Source organism: Aquarana catesbeiana, linkage group LG04 (genome assembly GCF_042186555.1).
Source record: "Aquarana catesbeiana isolate 2022-GZ linkage group LG04, ASM4218655v1, whole genome shotgun sequence".
Taxonomy (NCBI): Eukaryota; Metazoa; Chordata; class Amphibia; order Anura; family Ranidae; genus Aquarana; species Aquarana catesbeiana.
Window position 1 is genome coordinate 642,288,780 of NC_133327.1, and position 21,933 is coordinate 642,310,712.

At 47.4% G+C, this 21,933-nt stretch overlaps 1 protein-coding gene across 2 annotated transcripts in view; it reads right to left on the reverse strand.

Moving 5' to 3' along the window:
• The window catches only part of TRAF5 (TNF receptor associated factor 5), an 86,556-nt gene extending 67,285 nt beyond the window's left edge, over positions 1–19,271 (reverse strand). Inside the window, exon 1 of one of the 2 annotated variants that reach the window (XM_073628420.1) lies at positions 19,098–19,271. Coding sequence is in view for 1 of the 2 variants with exons in the window: in XM_073628419.1 (XP_073484520.1) it covers positions 19,098–19,100 (3 nt within the window). In the remaining variant the exon portion in view is untranslated. The remainder of the gene's footprint in view (positions 1–19,097) is intronic. The other variant, XM_073628419.1, reaches the window with a different exon arrangement.
• Between the last annotated feature and the right edge of the window lie 2,662 nt (positions 19,272–21,933).

The window sequence follows — 21,933 nt, forward strand, 5'->3', positions numbered from 1 at the left end:
TTTTTCTTAGTGTCAGGAAAACTTGCCAGAAGTGATTTATGCTGATAGCAGAGGAACAAAGCAGCAGACAGAAATGACACAAGTACACACTATGGGATATGCTGTGTTCATATTTCATGTCTGAGGTTTACAACCACTGAAATCGCTTGGCATCCAAGGCACCAAATTGTGCCAAAAAATTAAGTGTCGCAAAATTTTCGCAGAAACCTACTATGGTGTGTTGCCATATGTTGCAATGCATGCGAGTTGCCTTAGGGCTCGTTCACAGTGGTGGGGGTGCAGATTTTACCGCCTCTCAACCTGCAGCAGGCACGGCGTCCGCCAAATGTGACCCATTTATGTGAATAGGGCCACTCTGCGACCAAGTACAATGCACGCGATTGCGGCACACTAGTGCGAGCTATAAAAGGGATAAAGCGGGTGGTGAGGGGGTAATACAACGCCTCCTCAATGCCTGTTAAATGCAAAGCACTTACTGCACTAGGGGGGGTCATTCAAAATGAATGGCACAGCAACATATCACACATGTAATGCATTACAAAGTACTGCGGTAAAGCATGCGTTACACGTGCGTTCCTGCACTGCATAGATGTAAATCACCCCGGATTCTTTTTAAAGCCGGTCATGTGATGTGTTTTTGAATGACACAGAAATTTCCAGGCACATTAAACAGAAGTGGAAATTTCCTCGTTCTACCCGATCGAACGTTCACACATATATACGGTTATTTTTGTTGTCTCTGATAGTATATGGACACAGTCAGTCGGTATCACAGGACATCATCAAACTACTAGCATGGAAAACGATGAGCAAAGCGGATGATGACTACAATGTGTGGTCAGCTTCTAAATCTATACATTACAATCTTACTAAAAATAGATTGATTAAAGGGCTCGTTCACACTTGCTTTGATTTCTGAAGAGCGAGCCACGTTTGGGTTGCTCTTCAGAGAGTAGTTGACAGGCGGCGAGGAGTTGTATCGCCTCCTCACTACCTGCTTTACCCCTTCAACCCGCACTAGCTCACTACAACCGTTGCAGGACGCTTTGCAGAGCGGCCTCATTCACTTGGGGGTATAACACCTGCAGTCGCAGCATGTGTACACCCCTGGCAGCTGCCTCTGCAGCTAAACGGGAGTGGTTGGGGGTGGTAAAAATGCAACCCAATTCTATTGTGAACCTATATAGTTTTGGGACTTATCCATTCTATTGATCATCTAGGAAACAAACAAAGGGCCAGTTTTCTGTCTTTCAGTCTTTAAAGTGATTGTAAAGTCAAAAGGTTTTTTTATCTTAATGCATTAAGATAAAAAGCCTTCTGTGTGTAGCAGCCCCCCTAATACTTACCTGAGCCCCATCTCTGTCCAGCGATGTCCACGAGTGTCTCGGCCGTCCAAGACTTTCCCTCACGATTGGCTGAGACACAGCAGCGGCGCCATTGGCTCCCACTGCTGTCAATCGAAGTCAGTTAGGCAATCAGCAGAGAGAGGGGGCGGGGCCAGGCTGTGGCTCCGTGTCTGAAAGAACACAGGGAGCTTTGACTCAGCTTGGGGGCCCCTATAGCAAGCTGCTTGTTGTGGGGGCACTGAACAGGAGGGAAAGGCCAGGAGCACAGAAGAGGGACCCGAGAAGAGGAGGATCTGGACTGTTCTGTGCAAATCCACTGCAACAGAGCAGGTAAGTATAACATGTTTGTTATTTTTAAAGAGAAAAAAAAAAACAAGACTTTACAATCACTTTAAGGGGGGCGGATTGTGGCTATTGGGGGTAGAAAACGTTCGGGGCCCAGCATCTGTAAGAGTAAACATGGCCTCAATGTTAGTGATCAATAGGAGGAGGAGTATCAGTGGAAGAGATAGTGCCCCATTGTTAGTGTCAGTGGGAGCAATATTGCCCCATTGTTGGTGTCAGTGGGAGGAATAGTACTTCATATCAAATGGAAGAATAGCACCCCAAGGGCCAGAAAAAGGCTAGCAAAGGGCCGCAGTTAGGAGACCCTGACCTAGGCTATCATCAGGAGTGGTCAACTAAGTGGATCCTGAGGAAGCTTTTATTAAGCGAAATGTGTCAATCCGCCTATCCGCTGTCCATATTTGGATGCATTTATATACGTTGTACCTGACCATAGTTGATGATATATGTTTTTATGTTGTAAAGATTGGTGGTTAAGGCTGTTGGACTTTAATGGTACCGTAACAATTAAGATACACGATTATATAAAACAATATAGATTTTATTAAATTAACATAGACATATTAAAACATACATATTTTTAAAATTGTATCTCTGTCTGTCCAATCAAAAGGGGGGGGGGGGGTACAGCTGAAAGGAATAGCAATACCAGTTCACCCCGTGTTAATTAAATTGGAACGCTTGACATGTTTCTACCATCAACTATGTAGTACGGTGTACAAGGGCCTGCTTGATTGGATACTAATTGAATAGATTTTTCAGGTCCTCATAGTAGCTTTAGTAACTATAAAGAAGATTGTACAGAGTATGCACAACAGGATTGTTAGGCTTCCATGCAACTATACAATCTGATTGTACAACCTCCTTTAGACCTACTATCAACTACACAGTGCACTGGCCTGCCTGACTGGATACAAACTGAGTAGATTGGTGTGTCCTCATATTACATCCTTTCTGTAAATCTTAAGGAGATGCGGCCCAGGGGCTTTTATCCAGACCTAGGGGCAATCATTTTTCTTCTGACACCCACAATGGGGCATTATTTCTCCCCCTGACACCAACGATTGGGCACAGTTCCTCCCAATGACACCAACGATGGGACGTAGTTCCTCCCAATGACACCAGCAATGGAGCACAGTTCCTGCCCGTGACACTAACAACTGGACACAGTTCCTGCCAGTGACACCAACGATGGGGAACAGTTCCTCCCAATGACACCAACAATGGGACACAGTTCCTGCCAGTGACACCAACGATGGGACACAGTTCCTGCCAGTGAAACCAATGATGGGGCATGATTCTTTCCACTCATCACCAATGATGGGGCATTGTTTACTGCCACACCATTGATGCCAGGACATTTTCTACTTCCAGGGGCCAGAGTCCAGCCCCCTTAGGACAAGGACAGTAAACTGGCCCTTTGTTTAGGAAGTTTGGAGACCCCTGCTATAGGGTATAGCCAGGTTTAAGCTGACCATGCACTATCCAATCTGATTGTAAATGATCCTTTAGATCTACTATCAACTGTAGTGCACTGGACTTCCTGATTTGATATAAGTTGAATATTTTTATTTTGAGAACAATTTATTAATTTTGCTAATCATTAGTGGGGTCAAATCAACATTCGTTTCGGACTGCAGTGATGAGTAAATTGGATGGAGCAGAATGGAAAATGTTTCTCAAACAAAATTTCTAACAGTGACTGGAGTTTTAATTCAGGAATGTCCATTTATTCCAAAATCGAATGTCAAAATAACGTTTTGAAGTATCCGCGAGTGACATTTATCATATCATCGAAGGTACTGAGAAATTTCATACAAATTTTCATGTTTATTAAAAAATCTACTAGTGTGTGGCCAGCTTCAAGGAGATTGTACAGAGGTTGTGTACTCAGATTGTATAGGTCAGGGGTGGACCTTTCCTGCATTTATCCAGCCCTTGGGGCACTATTCCTCCCACTGACACCAATGGTGGGACACTATTCCTCCCACTGACACCAATGGTGGGACACTATTCCTCCCACTGACACCAATGATGGGACACTATTCCTCCCGCTGACACCAATGATGGGACACTATTCCTCCCACTGACACCAATGATGGGACACTATTCCTCCCGCTGACACCAATGATGGGACACTATTCCTCCCGCTGACACCAATGATGGGACACTATTCCTCCCGCTGACACCAATGATGGGACACTATTCCTCCCGCTGACACCAATGATGGGATACTATTCCTCCCACTGACACCAATGAAGGGACACTATTCCTCCCACTGACACCAATAAAGGGACACTATTCCTCCCACTGACACCAATGAAGGGACACTATTCCTCCCACTGACACCAATGAAGGGACACTATTCCTCCCACTGACACCAATAAAGGGACACTATTCCTCCCACTGACACCAATGAAGGGACACTATTCCTCCCACTGACACCAATGATGGGACACTATTCCTCCCGCTGACACCAATGATGGGATACTATTCCTCTCACTGACACCAATGAAGGGACACTATTGATCTTTTATTAAAAGAATCAAGCAACCAATTTTATACAAAAGTAAAAAACAAAACCATAGTACAAAACTTCAACAGAAATCCAAGGAATACACATTCATGTTCAGAATATATACAATATATACATAATCCACTACCAAAATTATTTACATAAAGCAGCAGAGAGGGCCTAAGAGGCACAACCCATCACCTATGTACGCAGCCATTTATCAAAAATTAATCCAAAAAATTAATAATCTAGGGTGATAAGAGACAGACAGCCACACCCGGGAAAGAGACTCCTGGCAGTCAGGGAGGCTTGAAACCCCTCCACGCCTTCAACCAAGCCCCCTGACTCCGCTTGTCTCTCTCAAGTACCCGAATCTTCTCCACCTCATGCAGAATGTCATACACCACCACCTGAACAGGAAGGATTTTACGCCGAATGCAGACCTGACACCGTGCGTTCCAAGTGAAATAACGGACTACTAGGCTAACTAGAAAAAGTGTATCTAAACAAAAAACCCCACCAGTATTGAATGCTCCGTACACCCACTCAGCATAACCCAGCCTGGAGAGGAAAGGGACACCGAGGGCCCGCCCCACCTGTTTGTACACCTCTATGTTAAAAGGGCAATGAAGCAGGAAATGGTCCATAGTCTCCTCCTCACCTGCACACTCCTCCCGAGGACAGCTACGATCCACCCCACTGCGGAATTTCAAATTGCCCCTAACATAGAGTCTCCCATGGAAGCACAACCAGGCCAGATCCCTGAATTTAGGGGGTACTCTGTCCAAATTAATAAGTCTCAACCCTGCCCTCAAAACTGGGCCTGGGCAATCCCTTAAGGCCAGTGGGTCATGAAAGACTTCGCTCAAGACTCGACTCATAAGGACTTTCCTCGGAACCGATCTGAGATCTTCAGCCGACAATCGCCACTGCCGTAGTAACTTCAGGCACGGAGCGACATAGGCTGGTAGCTGACCACGATGACCCCTGAGATTCTTCACTTGGCCACCTTCTTCCCAAAGTCGTAGAAAAGGCCTAAACCAAGATCTAAATATGCCTGCCCATCCAGGAGGTTCCACTGCAAGCATATTACCAATATTAAACTTGAGAAAAAGCAGTGAAAAGAAAAGAACTGGGTTGACCATACCTAAGCCACCCTCCCTCCTGGATAGATAGGTGACATTCCTCTTGATGGGGTTCAGTCTGTTCCCCCACAACATCTGGAAGAACACACTACTGACCCTAGCATAGAGAGACACTGGCAAGATGCAGACAAAGCTGACATACAAGAAGATCGGAATCAGGTAAGTCTTAATCAGATCAACCCTTTCCCTCATAGATAACTTCCATCTCTTCCAGCTGACCACCTTAGTATTGGCAATTTCCAGTCTGCCTTCCCAGTTTTTGAGGCCATAATCGCCAGGTCCAAATTCAATGCCTAAAATCTTAATTCTTTCCTGGGGCACTGGAAAGGTGTCCGGGAGATCAAACCCCTCACCTTCCTTTCCCATCCAGAAAACTTCACTCTTTTCCTGATTGATCTTGGAGCCTGATGCTTCAGAATACCGTGATGTCAGAGAGACCACCTCCTCTGCTTCATCCGCCCCAGTGACAATCACCGACACATCGTCCGCATAGGCAACAACCCTCAAAGGCGGCTCACCCGGAAGCCCCACTGGCACCCCACACAACATGCCGCTCTCTAGCCTCCTGATGAAGGGGTCGATTGCAAACACATAGAGCAGGGGACTCAGGGGACAACCCTGGCGCACCCCGGAGCCAACCTCAAAGGACTGCCCAACCCAACCATTAACAAGAGGAAAGCTCTCTGCCCCCTCATACAAGACTTTTAACCAATCGACAAAACCACCCGGCAGACCGTACTTACTAAGGAGCAACCACAGGTACTCATGGTTAACACGATCAAAAGCCTTTGCCTGATCCAATGTCAGCAAATACTTTCCCCAGCCTGCAGCCCTGCACCGCTCCAAGGCCTCCCGGACAGCTAAAACTGCTGTGAAGGTGCACCTACCCTGGACCGAACAGTGCTGATGGCGAGAAAGCAAAGACTCTGCTACTGACGATAGGCGCCAGAAAATGATCTTTGCCAGTATCTTTCTATCGACATTAAGAAGGCTGATGGGGCGCCAGTTCTCAATCATCGAAGGATCTTTACCCTTTGAAAGAAGAATCACAGCTGAGTGCCTCATGGAAGAGGGAAGTACCCCCTCAGCAAGGCAACTGTTAAAAACCTCTACCAAATGTGGGGCCAGAATAGACTTAAAAGCTTTGTAAAACTCAGCCGTCAAGCCATCCGGTCCAGGTGACTTTTTGATGGCAAGCTGTTCAATTGCCCTTATCACCTCTTCAACTGTGACCTCCTCTGTCAAATTCATCAATGGGACATCTTCATCATTTAGACCTGGAGTAGAGTCCAAAAAGCTTTCCATCTTGTCACGGTCAAGCTCTTTCCTCCCAAGAAGGTCAGCATAAAAGTACCTCACGACCTCCAGAATCCCTGACCTGGACTTTGTCAAGGAACCTGTACTGTCCTTAAGGCCAACGACCGTTTTAACAGCTACACCTTGTTTGCAGTTCTGGTAAGGGTCAGGCGAGTGGTACTTCCCATAGTCCCTCTCCAGAACCAAAGAGGCATGCCGGTCATATTGACACTTCCTGAGAAGGAGTTTCACTTCGGAGATTGCCCCAGGATCTCCTCCTCTCGAGACAAGAATATCCAGCTTCCTCCGTAAACGTTGGTAGGTCATGTATTTATTAAACTGCTTTCTATTGGCTAGGCCCCTGAAGAATCCAGCAATCCTCTTTTTGGTCAGCTCCCACCACTCAGCCTTGCTGCTACAAAAGTCCAGGATGGTCACCTGTGCCTGAAAGAATTCCTCAAAGGATTGTCTAACATGTTCTTCCTTGAGTAGAGTCGAATTCAATCTCCAGATGCCCTTGCCCCTCTGAGGGGCGTCTGAAGCATTCAGGACCACAGATAGCATACAGTGATCAGAGAACTCTACTGCCTGCACCACTGGGGGTGAGAAAGCAGAGGTCTCCTTCAAAAAAAACCTATCTATTCTACTCTGACTATTACCTCGATGAAAGGTGAACCCAGTGTCATCCGGGAGGTGCTTAATGTGCACATCCACAAGACCAGCATCCCTAACCATACTATTTAAAAAAACGCTATCATATCCCAGCCTGTCCTTGAAGTCCTTCCTGTCCTTGGGCCTAGTTACTGTATTAAAGTCACCTCCAAAGACCACTTGCCGGGATGTAAAAAGAAATGGCTTGATCCTTGTAAAAAGGCATTTCCTGTCCCACTTTGTGTGCGGTCCATAAACATTAATTAGGCGCAGGTCCTGCCCTCCCACAAGGACGTCTAAGACCATACATCTCCCAATCTCCACCTCAATAACCCGCCGGACAGTTACCATGCCGGTTTTAAACAACACCGCCACACCGCCGTAAGGCTCGGCCGCAAGAGACCAGTAAGATGGACCATACCTCCACTCTCTCTTGGCCATATGAATATCTGCCAAGGAGGTGAGCCTAGTCTCTTGCAAAAATAAAATTTCAGCATCTAATTGGCTGAACAAAAAGAAGGCCATAGAACGAGCTCTTACTGACTTAATGCTAGCGACATTTATTGTCACCACTTTTAACGGAGGGGGAACCGCCATTTGGGTTATTGGGTGGATTGCTTCTTAGCTCCCCTCTGCTGCTCATCACCAGAAGCCTCTCTCTTTCTTGAGGCCGCCTCAAACTCCATTTCGGAATCAGAACTTCGCTCCGAAGAAGCTCCAGATGAAGAGATATCCCAATTAGAGGACCTATACCGGTTGGAGACAGGCACTGGAGCCTGTTCTGTCCTCACCACCTGCTTCTTCCGCTTCCCAACCTTCCTTCTCTCCTCCAGGTACTGCAGGTCAGCTTCAGAGATGCCCTCATCTCTTACTTTTTTCTGTGAAGTCTTTACAGAAGACTTCTTTACAGAGGAAGAAGCAACCTTTTTAGTACATGTTACCACTCCTGGTGGGGGGGGTGCTCCCCTTGAGTCAGACTTAGGAGGGGTAGACTCCTGGGGGGGAACTGACTCGGGGGGCACAGACTTGGAAGGTTCTGACACATGAGGAGAGGGTACAGTAGGCTGGGGGGAGACAGATACAGATACAGAAGGAATACTTACAGACACATGAGGGGTGGCCACAGGAACTGGAGAGGGATCCTGAGCAGGACCAGGGGAGTCGGTCACCGCAGAGGAGGATGGTACACCAGGGGCCTCACCCTCCATCCTGTCCAACCTTGACATGTCATCAATTACCTCCTTCTCCATATTGTGCCAGGCTTCAGGACATCTGCTGTAGGGGTGGCCAAGGCGCAGGCACAGGTTGCACCTGATCATTTCGGTGCAGTCCTTAGCCATATGACCCTGACCCCGACACACTGAACATATCAAGGCTGAACAGGAGGAACTCAAATGCCCCTTTTCTCCACAGCGGTGACACAGCTTCGGCTGACCAGGGTAAAAAACAGTCATCCTATCCCTCCCTATAAAAGCTGAGGAGGGCAGGTGACGGACAACATTCCCATCCCTGGCCAACCTGACTGTAACCGACCAACCCCCAGTCCAGATGTTACGCTCATCAAGGATTTTGCTGGGCTTAGTCAAAACCTCACCATAGTTCCTTAACCAGACCTCTAGGTCCCGAGCAGGAACACTCTCATTAGTGAGTATGATGGTTATCTTTTTCACCGTTGACCTTTGCGAAACCGCAACTGGGGCCAGACCTTCCCATTCAGGTCTTGACCTGCACCGAGTCTCATATCGCTCCCAGAACAGGTCAAGACCCTCTGGCCTGGTGAAACTAATGGTATAATCCCGTGTCCCAGCTACATGTATTAGAGCATACAGGTCATTTGCCCCAAAACCCATCTCTAAAATCAAATCCACCACTGCACGCCGTGCTGGAGGGATCGCACCACCTTCCCATTTGAGAATTACCACATTTCTTCTCGGACCCCCAGCAGAAGCCAGAGACCCAAGACCAGATCCCGGGGTGCCCAAAGTGGTAGGCTGCAGGGAGAAACCCCGCTTGGGGGCGGAGCTACCAGGAGCAGAGCGTACCACCTGAGCAAACGTGGGTTTATCAGGGCCAAGGCCCCACACTGAAGTTACAGCAGTCTGTACATTACTATTATTATTCACTACTTGAACGGAGTTGGTAGGACTGTCCATCACACTTGTACTGGGACCATTGTTCATCACACTTGTACTGGGATGATTTTTATCAGTCACACAAATATCCACATTCTTATCAGGAATAGTCACAGTTTCTGCTGCAATGCCAGCTGTCTCCTGAAGCTGTGCTGTAGAGTCTTCAGCAGGTTTGGGGCAAACAGCTTCAGATTCAGCTAAATGGGGGTTAATAGGCTCTGCTGAATGTTGCAGTTCATCTGCAGGAATGTCATTTTTTAAATGCAAACTTTGCTGTACTGCAGCATCAGCAGGCACAGCATTGCTACACATAGGACTAGCAGCCTGATTGTCACTGGGCACATTGTCAGTATCAGTCACAAAAACTGTTTTATGCACCACATGGGGCTTGACGGGCTTTACCTTGTCAGGCACATTATCTGTTATGTCCTCCTCATGGAACACCAGCTGATCACCCCGCAAAGGAGACTCCATTGCCTGGATTACCTTGAGCATGCCTCCTGAGTCCTGGGAAGGCATGGGGCTGCTTACCTCTCCCTGAGGGGACAGGGGGTCTGAACTGGGGGTCTCCTCCTCCACCTCCATCTTTGTCATCCTGGCAAACCTTCTGTCATTACAGAATTTTTCTTTGAAGGGCCCATCTCTGCCTTCCATCATGGCCACAATGGTCTCCTGGTGTTCAACCCGGACCTTGGCCAGTTGGATCTCCGGATCCATGGATCCACGTTTCTGGCTATGTAAGCCCTCACGCTGCCTTCTCAAGCGCTTCACCTCGGCTCTGAGCTTGTCTCTTTCTCTATTCAGGACTTTAATCCCGGCCACCACTCGCTCCCGGATGGCCTCTGAGCCTTCATCTTCACCAGGGGTAGAGAGATCCCCAGCCATGGCTTGTGCAGGAGCAGGCATGTTACCTGATGGCCCAGGAGATGGCTGGGAGCTTCCAGCAGGAGAGGCCCTGCTGGCCTCCATGGCTTCCCCAGAAAGGGGCCAGGAGAGCTGGGAGAGATTTCCTCACCAGTCCCCTCTCACACGGATCAGCAGCAGCTCCAGAGACAGCCTCCTCCTGACACACCTGTGCTCCAATGATGGGTGGGACACTATTCCTCCCACTGACACCAATGAAGGGACACTATTGATCTTTTATTAAAAGAATCAAGCAACCAATTTTATACAAAAGTAAAAAACAAAACCATAGTACAAAACTTCAACAGAAATCCAAGGAATACACATCCATGTTCAGAATATATACAATATATACATAATCCACTACCAAAATTATTTACATAAAGCAGCAGAGAGGGCCTAAGAGGCACAACCCATCACCTATGTACGCAGCCATTTATCAAAAATTAATCCAAAAAAATAATAATCTAGGGTGATAAGAGACAGACAGCCACACCCGGGAAAGAGACTCCTGGCAGTCAGGGAGGCTTGAAACCCCTCCACGCCTTCAACCAAGCCCCCTGACTCCGCTTGTCTCTCTCAAGCACCCGAATCTTCTCCACCTCATGCAGAATGTCATACACCACCACCTGAACAGGAAGGATTTTACGCCGAATGCAGACCTGACACCGTGCGTTCCAAGTGAAATAACGGACTATTAGGCTAACTAGAAAAAGTGTATCTAAACAAAAAACCCCACCAGTATTGAATGCTCCGTACACCCACTCAGCATAACCCAGCCTGGAGAGGAAAGGGACACCGAGGGCCCGCCCCACCTGTTTGTACACCTCTATGTTAAAAGGGCAATGAAGCAGAAAATGGTCCATAGTCTCCTCCTCACCTGCACACTCCTCCCGAGGACAGCTACGATCCACCCCACTGCGGAATTTCAAATTGCCCCTAACATAGAGTCTCCCATGGAAGCACAACCAGGCCAGATCCCTGAATTTAGGGGGTACTCTGTCCAAATTAATAAGTCTTAACCCTGCCCTCAAAACTGGGCCTGGGCAATCCCTTAAGGCCAGTGGGTCATGAAAGACTTCGCTCAAGACTCGACTCATAAGGACTTTCCTCGGAACCGATCTGAGATCTTCAGCCGACAATCGCCACTGCCGTAGTAACTTCAGGCATGGAGCGACATAGGCTGGTAGCTGACCACGATGACCCCTGAGATTCTTCACTTGGCCACCTTCTTCCCAAAGTCGTAGAAAAGGCCTAAACCAAGATCTAAATATGCCTGCCCATCCAGGAGGTTCCACTGCAAGCATATTACCAATATTAAACTTGAGAAAAAGCAGTGAAAAGAAAAGAACTGGGTTGACCATACCTAAGCCACCCTCCCTCCTGGATAGATAGGTGACATTCCTCTTGATGGGGTTCAGTCTGTTCCCCCACAACATCTGGAAGAACACACTACTGACCCTAGCATAGAGAGACACTGGCAAGATGCAGACAAAGCTGACATACAAGAAGATCGGAATCAGGTAAGTCTTAATCAGATCAACCCTTTCCCTCATAGATAACTTCCATCTCTTCCAGCTGACCACCTTAGTATTGGCAATTTCCAGTCTGCCTTCCCAGTTTTTGAGGCCATAATCGCCAGGTCCAAATTCAATGCCTAAAATCTTAATTCTTTCCTGGGGCACTGGAAAGGTGTCCGGGAGATCAAACCCCTCACCTTCCTTTCCCATCCAGAAAACTTCACTCTTTTCCTGATTGATCTTGGAGCCTGATGCTTCAGAATACCGTGATGTCAGAGAGACCACCTCCTCTGCTTCATCCGCCCCAGTGACAATCACCGACACATCGTCCGCATAGGCAACAACCCTCAAAGGCGGCTCACCCGGAAGCCCCACTGGCACCCCACACAACATGCCGCTCTCTAGCCTCCTGATGAAGGGGTCGATTGCAAACACATAAAGCAGGGGACTCAGGGGACAACCCTGGCGCACCCCGGAGCCAACCCCAAAGGACTGCCCAACCCAACCATTAACAAGAGGAAAGCTCTCTGCCCCCTCATACAAGACTTTTAACCAATCGACAAAACCACCCGGCAGACCGTACTTACTAAGGAGCAACCACAGGTACTCATGGTTGACACGATCAAAAGCCTTTGCCTGATCCAATGTCAGCAAATACTTTCCCCAGCCTGCAGCCCTGCACCGCTCCAAGGCCTCCCGGACAGCTAAAACTGCTGTGAAGGTGCACCTACCCTGGACCGAACAGTGCTGATGGCGAGAAAGCAAAGACTCTGCTACTGACGATAGGCGCCAGAAAATGATCTTTGCCAGTATCTTTCTATCGACATTAAGAAGGCTGATGGGGCGCCAATTCTCAACCATCGAAGGATCTTTACCCTTTGAAAGAAGAATCACAGCTGAGTGCCTCATGGAAGAGGGAAGTACCCCCTCAGCAAGGCAACTGTTAAAAACCTCTACCAAATGTGGGGCCAGAATAGACTTAAAAGCTTTGTAAAACTCAGCCGTCAAGCCATCCGGTCCAGGTGACTTTTTGATGGCAAGCTGTTCAATTGCCCTTATCACCTCTTCAACTGTGATCTCCTCTGTCAAATTCATCAATGGGACATCTTCATCATTTAGACCTGGAGTAGAGTCCAAAAAGCTTTCCATCTTGTCACGGTCAAGCTCTTTCCTCCCAAGAAGGTCAGCATAAAAGGACCTCACGACCTCCAGAATCCCTGACCTGGACTTTGTCAAGGAACCTGTACTGTCCTTAAGGCCAACGACCGTTTTAACAGCTACACCTTGTTTGCAGTTCTGGTAAGGGTCAGGCGAGTGGTACTTCCCATAGTCCCTCTCCAGAACCAAAGAGGCATGCCGGTCATATTGACACTTCCTGAGAAGGAGTTTCACTTCGGAGATTGCCCCAGGATCTCCTCCTCTCGAGACAAGAATATCCAGCTTCCTCCGTAAACGTTGGTAGGTCATGTATTTATTAAACTGCTTTCTATTGGCTAGGCCCCTGAAGAATCCAGCAATCCTCTTTTTGGTCAGCTCCCACCACTCAGCCTTGCTGCTACAAAAGTCCAGGATGGTCACCTGTGCCTGAAAGAATTCCTCAAAGGATTGTCTAACATGTTCTTCCTTGAGTAGAGTCGAATTCAATCTCCAGATGCCCTTGCCCCTCTGAGGGGCGTCTGAAGCATTCAGGACCACAGATAGCATACAGTGATCAGAGAACTCTACTGCCTGCACCACTGGGGGTGAGAAAGCAGAGGTCTCCTTAAAAAAAAACCTATCTATTCTACTCTGACTATTACCTCGATGAAAGGTGAACCCAGTGTCATCCGGGAGGTGCTTAATGTGCACATCCACAAGACCAGCATCCCTAACCATACTATTTAAAAAAACGCTATCATATCCCAGCCTGTCCTTGAAGTCCTTCCTGTCCTTGGGCCTAGTTACTGTATTAAAGTCACCTCCAAAGACCACTTGCCGGGATGTAAAAAGAAATGGCTTGATCCTTGTGAAAAGGCATTTCCTGTCCCACTTTGTGTGCGGTCCATAAACATTAATTAGGCGCAGGTCCTGCCCTCCCACAAGGACGTCTAAGACCATACATCTCCCAATCTCCACCTCAATAACCCGCCGGACAGTTACCATGCCGGTTTTAAATAACACCGCCACACCGCCGTAAGGCTCGGCCGCAAGAGACCAGTAAGATGGACCATACCTCCACTCTCTCTTGGCCATATGAATATCTGCCAAGGAGGTGAGCCTAGTCTCTTGCAAAAATAAAATTTCAGCATCTAATTGGCTGAACAAAAAGAAGGCCATAGAACGAGCTCTTACTGACTTAATGCTGGCGACATTTATTGTCACCACTTTTAACGGAGGGGGAACCGCCATTTGGGTTATTGGGTGGTTTGCTTCTTAGCTCCCCTCTGCTGCTCATCACCAGAAGCCTCTCTCTTTCTTGAGGCCGCCTCAAACTCCATTTCGGAATCAGAACTTCGCTCCGAAGAAGCTCCAGATGAAGAGATATCCCAATTAGAGGACCTATAACGGTTGGAGACAGGCACTGGAGCCTGTTCCGTCCTCACCACCTGCTTCTTCCGCTTCCCAACCTTCCTTCTCTCCTCCAGGTACTGCAGGTCAGCTTCAGAGATGCCCTCATCTATTACTTTTTTCTGTGAAGTCTTTACAGAAGACTTCTTCACAGAGGAAGAAGCAACCTTTTTAGTACCCACTACTACTGCTGGTGGGGGGGGTGCTCCCTTTGAATCAGACTTAGGAGGGGTAGACTCCTGGGGGGTAACTGACTCAGGGGGCACAGACTTGGAAGGTTCTGACACAAGAGGAGAGGGTACAGTAGGCTGGGGGGAGACAGATACAGATACAGAAGGAATACTTACAGACACATGAGGGGTGGCCACAGGAACTGGAGAGGGATCCTGAGCAGGACCAGGGGAGTCAGTCACCGCAGAGGAGGATGGTACACCAGGGGCCTCACCCTCCATCCTGTCCAGCCTTGACATGTCATCAATTACCTCCTTCTCCATATTGTGCCAGGCTTCAGGACATCTGCTGTAGGGGTGGCCAAGGCGCAGGCACAGGTTGCACCTGATCATTTCGGTGCAGTCCTTAGCCATATGACCCTGACCCCGACACACTGAACATATCAAGGCTGAACAGGAGGAACTCAAATGCCCCTTTTCTCCACAGCGGTGACACAGCTTCGGCTGACCAGGGTAAAAAACAGTCATCCTATCCCTCCCTATAAAAGCTGAGGAGGGCAGGTGACGGACAACATTCCCATCCCTGGCCAACCTGACTGTAACTGACCAACCCCCAGTCCAGATGTTACGCTCATCAAGGATTTTATTGGGCTTGGTCAAAACCTCCCCATAGTTCCTTAACCAAACCTCTAGATCCCGGGCAGGGACACTCTCATTAGTGAGGATAATTGTGATTTTTTTAACTGTAGACCTCTGAGAAACTGCAACTGGGGCCAGACCTTCCCATTCAGGTCTTGACCTGCACCGAGCCTCATATCTCTCCCAGAACAGGTCAAGACCCTCTGGCCTGGTGAAGCTAACTGTATAATCCCGTGTCCCAGCTACATGTATAAAGGCATACAGATCATTTGCCCCAAAACCCATCTCCAAAATCAAATCCACCACTGCACGCCGTGCTGGAGGGATCGCACCACCTTCCCATTTCAGAATAACAACATTACGTCTGGGACCCCCAGCAGAAGCCAGAGACCCAAGACCAGATCCTGGGGTGCTCAAAGTGGAAGCCTGTAGGGGAAAACCCCGCTTGGGAGCAGAGCTACCAGGAGCAGAGCGTACCACCTGAGCAAAGGTACGTTTTTCAGGGCCAAGGCCCCACACTGAAGTCATAGCAGTCTGTACATTACTATTATTATTCACTGCTTGAACAGAGTTGGTAGGACTGTCCACACTTGAACTGGGACCATTGTTCATCACACTGGTACTGGGATGATTTTTATCAGTCACACAAAACTTCACATTCTCATCAGGAATAGTCACAGTTTCTGATGTAATACCAGCTCTCTCCTGAAGCTGTGCTGTAGAGTCCTCACCAGCTGTGGGGCAAACAGCTTCAGCCAAAAGGGGGTTAATAGGCTCTGCTGAATCTTGTAGTTCATCTGCTGGAATGTCATTTTTTAAAAGCAAACTTTGCTGTACTGCAGCATCAGCAGGCACAGCATTACTACACATAGGACTAGCAGCCTGACTCTCACTGGGCACATTGTCTGTATCAGTCACAGTGTTGAATGCCACAAAAATTGTTTTATCCACAATAAGGGACTTGACAGGCTTTACCTTGTCAGGCACATTGTCTGTTATGTCCTCATCATTAAATGCCAGCTGATCCCCCCGCATAGGAGACTCCATTACCTGGATGGCCCTGAGCATGCCTCCTGAGTCCTGGGAAGGCATGGGGCTGCTTACCTCTACCTGAGGGGGCAGGGGGTCAGAACTGGGGAACTCCTCCTCCACCTCCATCTTTGTCATCCTCGCAAATCTTTTCTCATTACAAAACTTTTCTTTAAATGGCCCATCTCTGCCTTCCATCATGGCCACAATGGTCTCCTGGTGTTCCACCCGAACCTTGGCCAGTTGGATCTCCGGATCCATGGATCCACGTCTCTGGCTATGTAAGCCCTCACGCTGCCTTCTCAGGCGCTTCACCTCGGCTCTGAGCTTGTAGAGCTTGTCTCTTTCCCTATTCAGGACCTTAATCCCGGCCACCACTCGCTCCCGGATGGCCCCGGAACCTTCATCTTCACCAGGGGCAGAGAGATCACCAACCATGGGTTGTATAGGGGCAGGTATGTTACCTGATGGCCCAGGAGATGGCTGAGAGCTTCCAGCAGGAGAGGCCCTGCTGGCCTCCATGGCTTCCCCAGAAAGGAGCCAGGAGAGCTGGGAGAGAGTTCCTCACCAGTCCCCTCTCACACGGATCACCTGCAGTAGCTCCAGAGAGACAGCCTCCTCCTGACACACCTGTGCTCCAATGATGGGTGGGACACTATTCCTCCCACTGACACCAATGAAGGGACACTATTCCTCCCACTGACACCAATGATGGGACACTATTCCTCCCGCTGACACCAATGATGGGATACTATTCCTCTCACTGACACCAATGAAGGGACACTATTCCTCCCACTGACACCAATAAAGGGACACTATTCCTACCACTGACACCAATAAAGGGACACTATTCCTACCACTGACACCAATGATGGGACATTATTTCTCCCACTGACACCAATGATGGGACACTATTCCTTCCACTGACACCAATGATGGGACACTATTTCTTCCACTGACACCAATGATGGGACACTATTCCTCCCACTGACACCAGTGATGGGACACTATTCCTCCCACTGACACCAATGATGGGACACTATTCCTCCTACTGACCACCAACCCTGAAGCTATATTTATTCTCACTGATGCTTGGCCCAGGACATTTTATACCCCCACTGGCCACAATCCAGCCCTCCTAAAGTCTGAAGGACAGTAGACTGGCTCTTTGTTTGAAAAGTTTGTAGGCCCCTGGTAAAGGGTATAGCTAGGTTTAGGCTTATCATACACTATACAATCTGATTGTACAATCTCCTTTAGATCTAGCATCAACTAGTACAAGGGTCTGTCTGATTGGATACAGAGTGATTGGATTGTTTAGGTTTGTTCTCATATTACATCGTTTTGGTATCTCTTAAGCTGGTCATACACTAGTAGAAATGTTTCGTTTTCATCACTTCGGCACCGGAAGATTTACTCCCCCTTCATGACCAGGCCATTTTTTGCAACACGGCACTGCGTTACGTTAACTGACAAATGGGTGGTCGCCAGGGCTTTTTTTCTCAAACAATAGGGGCTGGAACTCAACCATGACCCCCAAAACCCCTCCCCCCACACACACCCTCCAAATCACATCAAATAGTGGATGTGGTCATATTTCACAAACAGTAGAAAGGTCTTAAAGGGGCATTAAATACCAGGATTGCATTACACACAGAGTGCAGAGCTGTCACCTGTAAACACAGAAACCAGACTTCTGTGTTTACAAGTGATTGTGGTGAGCAGGCACCAAAGGGTCTGAGCCGGAGGTGGTGGAACTGAGTTCCACCAAGTTCCCCCTGAAAAAAAAGCCCTGGCGGTCGCTGTACCCAAATAAAATTGATGTCCTTTTTTTCTCACAAATAGAGCTTTGTTTTGGTGGTATTTGATCACGTCTGCAGTTTTTATTTTTTGCGCTATTTTGAAAAAAAAAAACAATATTTTTTACTTTCTGCTATAAAACATATCCAATAAAAAAATCTAAAAATAAAACAAATTTCTTCATCAAATTTAGGCCAATAAGTATTCAGCTACATATGTTTGGTAAAAAAAAACAAAAAAAACAATAAGCGTATATTGATTGGTTTCCACAAAAGTTATAGTGTCTACAGGGTATTTGTATTTATTTTTTTACTAGTAATGGCGGCGATCAGTGACTTAAAGCGGCACTTTAGCACAAACCCCCCCAGATCACCCCCTCCTAGTACAAATCCCCCCTCCCAACACAAATCCCCCAAATCATCACTCCTAGCACAACCCCCCCCCCCCCAAATTTACCCTCCTAGAACAATTCTTACCCCCTGCCTCCCCCCAAATTCCCCTTCTCAACAAAAATCCCCACATGACACCGCAGTGTGTTCGGGGCAGCCGCCTCTCCTGCCCACCCCTTGTCTTGGCCCTGCATATACTATACAATACACTACCATACACTATATAATACCCTATATAATACACTTACCACACATTATACAATCTGATTGTATAATCTCCATTAGATCTACTATCAACCATGTGGTGTGCCCTCACATTAAGGAGATTTTACAGAGAATGCACAATCAGATTGTAAAGTGTATAGCCATCTTTTAGCTTGCCATACACTATACAATCTGAATGTCTAATCTCCTTTAGATCTACCATAAGTGATGTAGTGCAACAGTCTGTCTGTCTGATACAAACGGAATGGACTATTAGGGTTTGTTCATATATTACATTAGGTTTTATATTATATTATGTTTTTATATTCTAATATGTTTTGGTAAATCTAAAGGAGATTGTACAGAGATTGTTCAACCAGATTGTATAATGTATGGCCAGCTTTAGAACGGATGGAGCTTGTACAATCAGATTTCCACTTCTCAGATACACTTGGTGCTCTCTTACCATAAATCCCCGATAAGAGATGCACAGTCGGCCGATGGGCTTCCCCCCCGTCACCGTCCTGCGGTCCTCATTCTTAGTGGTCCGCACTGGTCCCGTCCTCCAGCTCTAGTGACGGTGAAGCCATAACAGGGTTCTTATTTTCGTTTTCACACTTGAGGGCGGAGGGAAGGCGGGGTTGGATGTTCTCTGTCTGGACGTCATTGTTGTGGGCGGTAGTCGAGTTGTAGGAAATACTACATAGCAGATTGAAGCTGTCATTGCATCCTGTGGGTTTGCAGCTGCTGTATGGCTCCCAGTTGCAGGGGACAAGGCGAGCCTTCAGGGGGGGCATTCGGGGACACAGATCTACGTGATCACACACGTAAATGATCACAGCCTGTAGAAGGAAGCAGCAAGAAAGGAGAGTGAGTTGTAACTTGTACAAATCAGTCTCATAGAAAAGCTTCGCTGCTCCACTTCAAGTATAACTAAAGGCAAAACTTTTTTTTTTAGTTTTGGATAGAGTGGAGAGGGATTAGACCCCCTGTCAGGTTTTTATTGCTGTCTGTGCCCCCGTTAGAGAGATTCACCTTCTCTAATTGTCCTGTTTACCATTATCATTGAAAGTGAAAGTAAAAGAAAATCCTCAATTGTGGGTTGTCCCCAAAAAAGTAAATCTTCCAATGGGGACACTAGTTCTGGCATAGCTCCCAACTGTCCCTGATTTGGAGGGACTTTCCCTGTTTTGTAGCAATGTCCCTCTGTCCCTCTTTGTCCCTCATTTTGGTCTGATCTACATAGTTGTATATAAAATGCACTTTTTATCTTTCAAAAAGTGTTTCCCAGTGCTAAACCTTTCATCTAAATTATAAATTGCTGCATTTGTACATTTTAAAAGCCAATATAAATGAATAGTAGTGTTAAAAAAAAAGTCTTTGTGGATTAAATTAACATTTTTTTTGTTAATTCTCCTTTAAGGGGGTGTGGCAGGGGGGGTGTCCTATGCCTACATACATTTGTTAGTAGGTGTCCCTCATTCCCATCTCAAAATGTTGGGAGGTACGGTTCTGGTCCCCAAGGAATTCCTTTAATTTGCAGGGATTTCCTCTCACTTCCTGCTTGGCTATGGGACAGGAAGTGAAGGGAAATCTCCCCAATGAGACACAGATGGCAAAAAATAATCTGACCAGGGTTATAACCTTCCCTCACCCACTTGAACTCCAGAAAAACCAGGCCATTTTTTGCTATTCGGTACTGCCCTAATTCAACTGCCAATTGCGCTGTCATGCAACACTGTACCCAAATGAAATGTATATAATTTTTTCCCCACGAATAGAGCTTTCTTTTGGTGGTAGTTGATCACCACTGGGTTTTATTTTTTTATTATAGGTGAGTTGAGCTGGGAATTTTCTTTGGTTTTGTTTTGCACACGTTGCCCTTCCATGTGCTCCTTGCTGCTAGGTCCAGTTATAGGTGGGGCAGTTGCCAATTGTTTGTGTAGCAATGTCCCAGTCCTCCTTTGGTCTAATGAGAACCTCCAGGGCCAGAGATAGCTGACATCCGTCTGTGTATAGTGGGTTGTGAGGCATAGTGGGTGCAAGATGATTAAAGTCCCAACCCTTGCTTCTGGATAGGACCTCAAATAGCCTAGCAGCCAGATGTGCCCGGGATAGGCCCAATCTCTGACCTAGCAGCCCGGGCAATACAACACACGTCCACCCAGACAGCCGACCAGGTGGCACAGAACACAGATCACCTGACTCCACCCGAATATATAGGCTCTCCCAGCGGGCCAAGGGATTCAAGAAAACCCCTGCCCATAGGCTGAGATATCTCATATACCCATAACCTGACCTTGCGTTGTCCTTCTCATATCTAGTACCACCAAGTACCCGGCCACCTAGTGGTAGAAGAGAAAAGTGCAACAAGGCCAAACTTAGCGAGAAATCAATAGATTTCTAACAATCAACCAGGATAATTATTCCTGACAGGTAAATTTGTGAGGAGCAACCCTGCCTAAACGCCAGGGTGCTACATCGTCCCCCTGCCCACAAAACTACATCTCAGAGTTTGCAGAAAAAAATAATTTATTTTAAAGCTCTCAAGCCTGAGAGCGAGTGTCCGGGCAAAAACTGGGATGGGTAGGGAAACAGGAAAGGGTTAACAATATAACAGTATAGGTATAGATATATAGCACATGCCTTGACTGGCACAACCATGGCATCCCCTTGGACGGCCACAGGCATCACCTATGCATTAAGATAAAAAGCCTTCTGTGTGCAGCAGCCCCACTAATACTTACTTTAGCCCCTTCTCTATCCAACTATGTCCAAGAGTCCCTCGGCCGTCCGGGACTCTCCCTCCTGATTGGCTAAGACAGAGTCACTTAGCCAATCAGGACAGAGAGGGGGCAGGGCCGAACCGCAGCTCCATGTCTGAATGGACACACGGAGCTGCAGCTCGGCTTGGGTGCCCCCATAGCAAGCTGCTTGCTGTGGGGGCACTCAACAGGAGGAAGGGGCCAGGAGCAGCGAAGAGGGACCCAAAAAAAGGAGGTTCCAGGCTGCCCTGTGCAAAACTACTGCACAGAGTAGGTGGTTGTTTTTTTTTTTTTGTTTTTTTTAAACAAGACTTTACAATCACTTGAAGAATGCTTTCAGAAATAAAAGTGTTAATATTTTTTTATTAATTAACAAAATGGAAAGTAAATGAACAGAAGAGAAACTCAAATCAATATTTGGAGATCGGGGCTCTGTGGGGGCCAAACCATAAATTCCAGGACTCCTTCTAGCACTACCCCCGCCGGAGCCGCTGGTTGTTTGGGCCTATTATCTCCATGCACAGCCAAGGGTTTTTT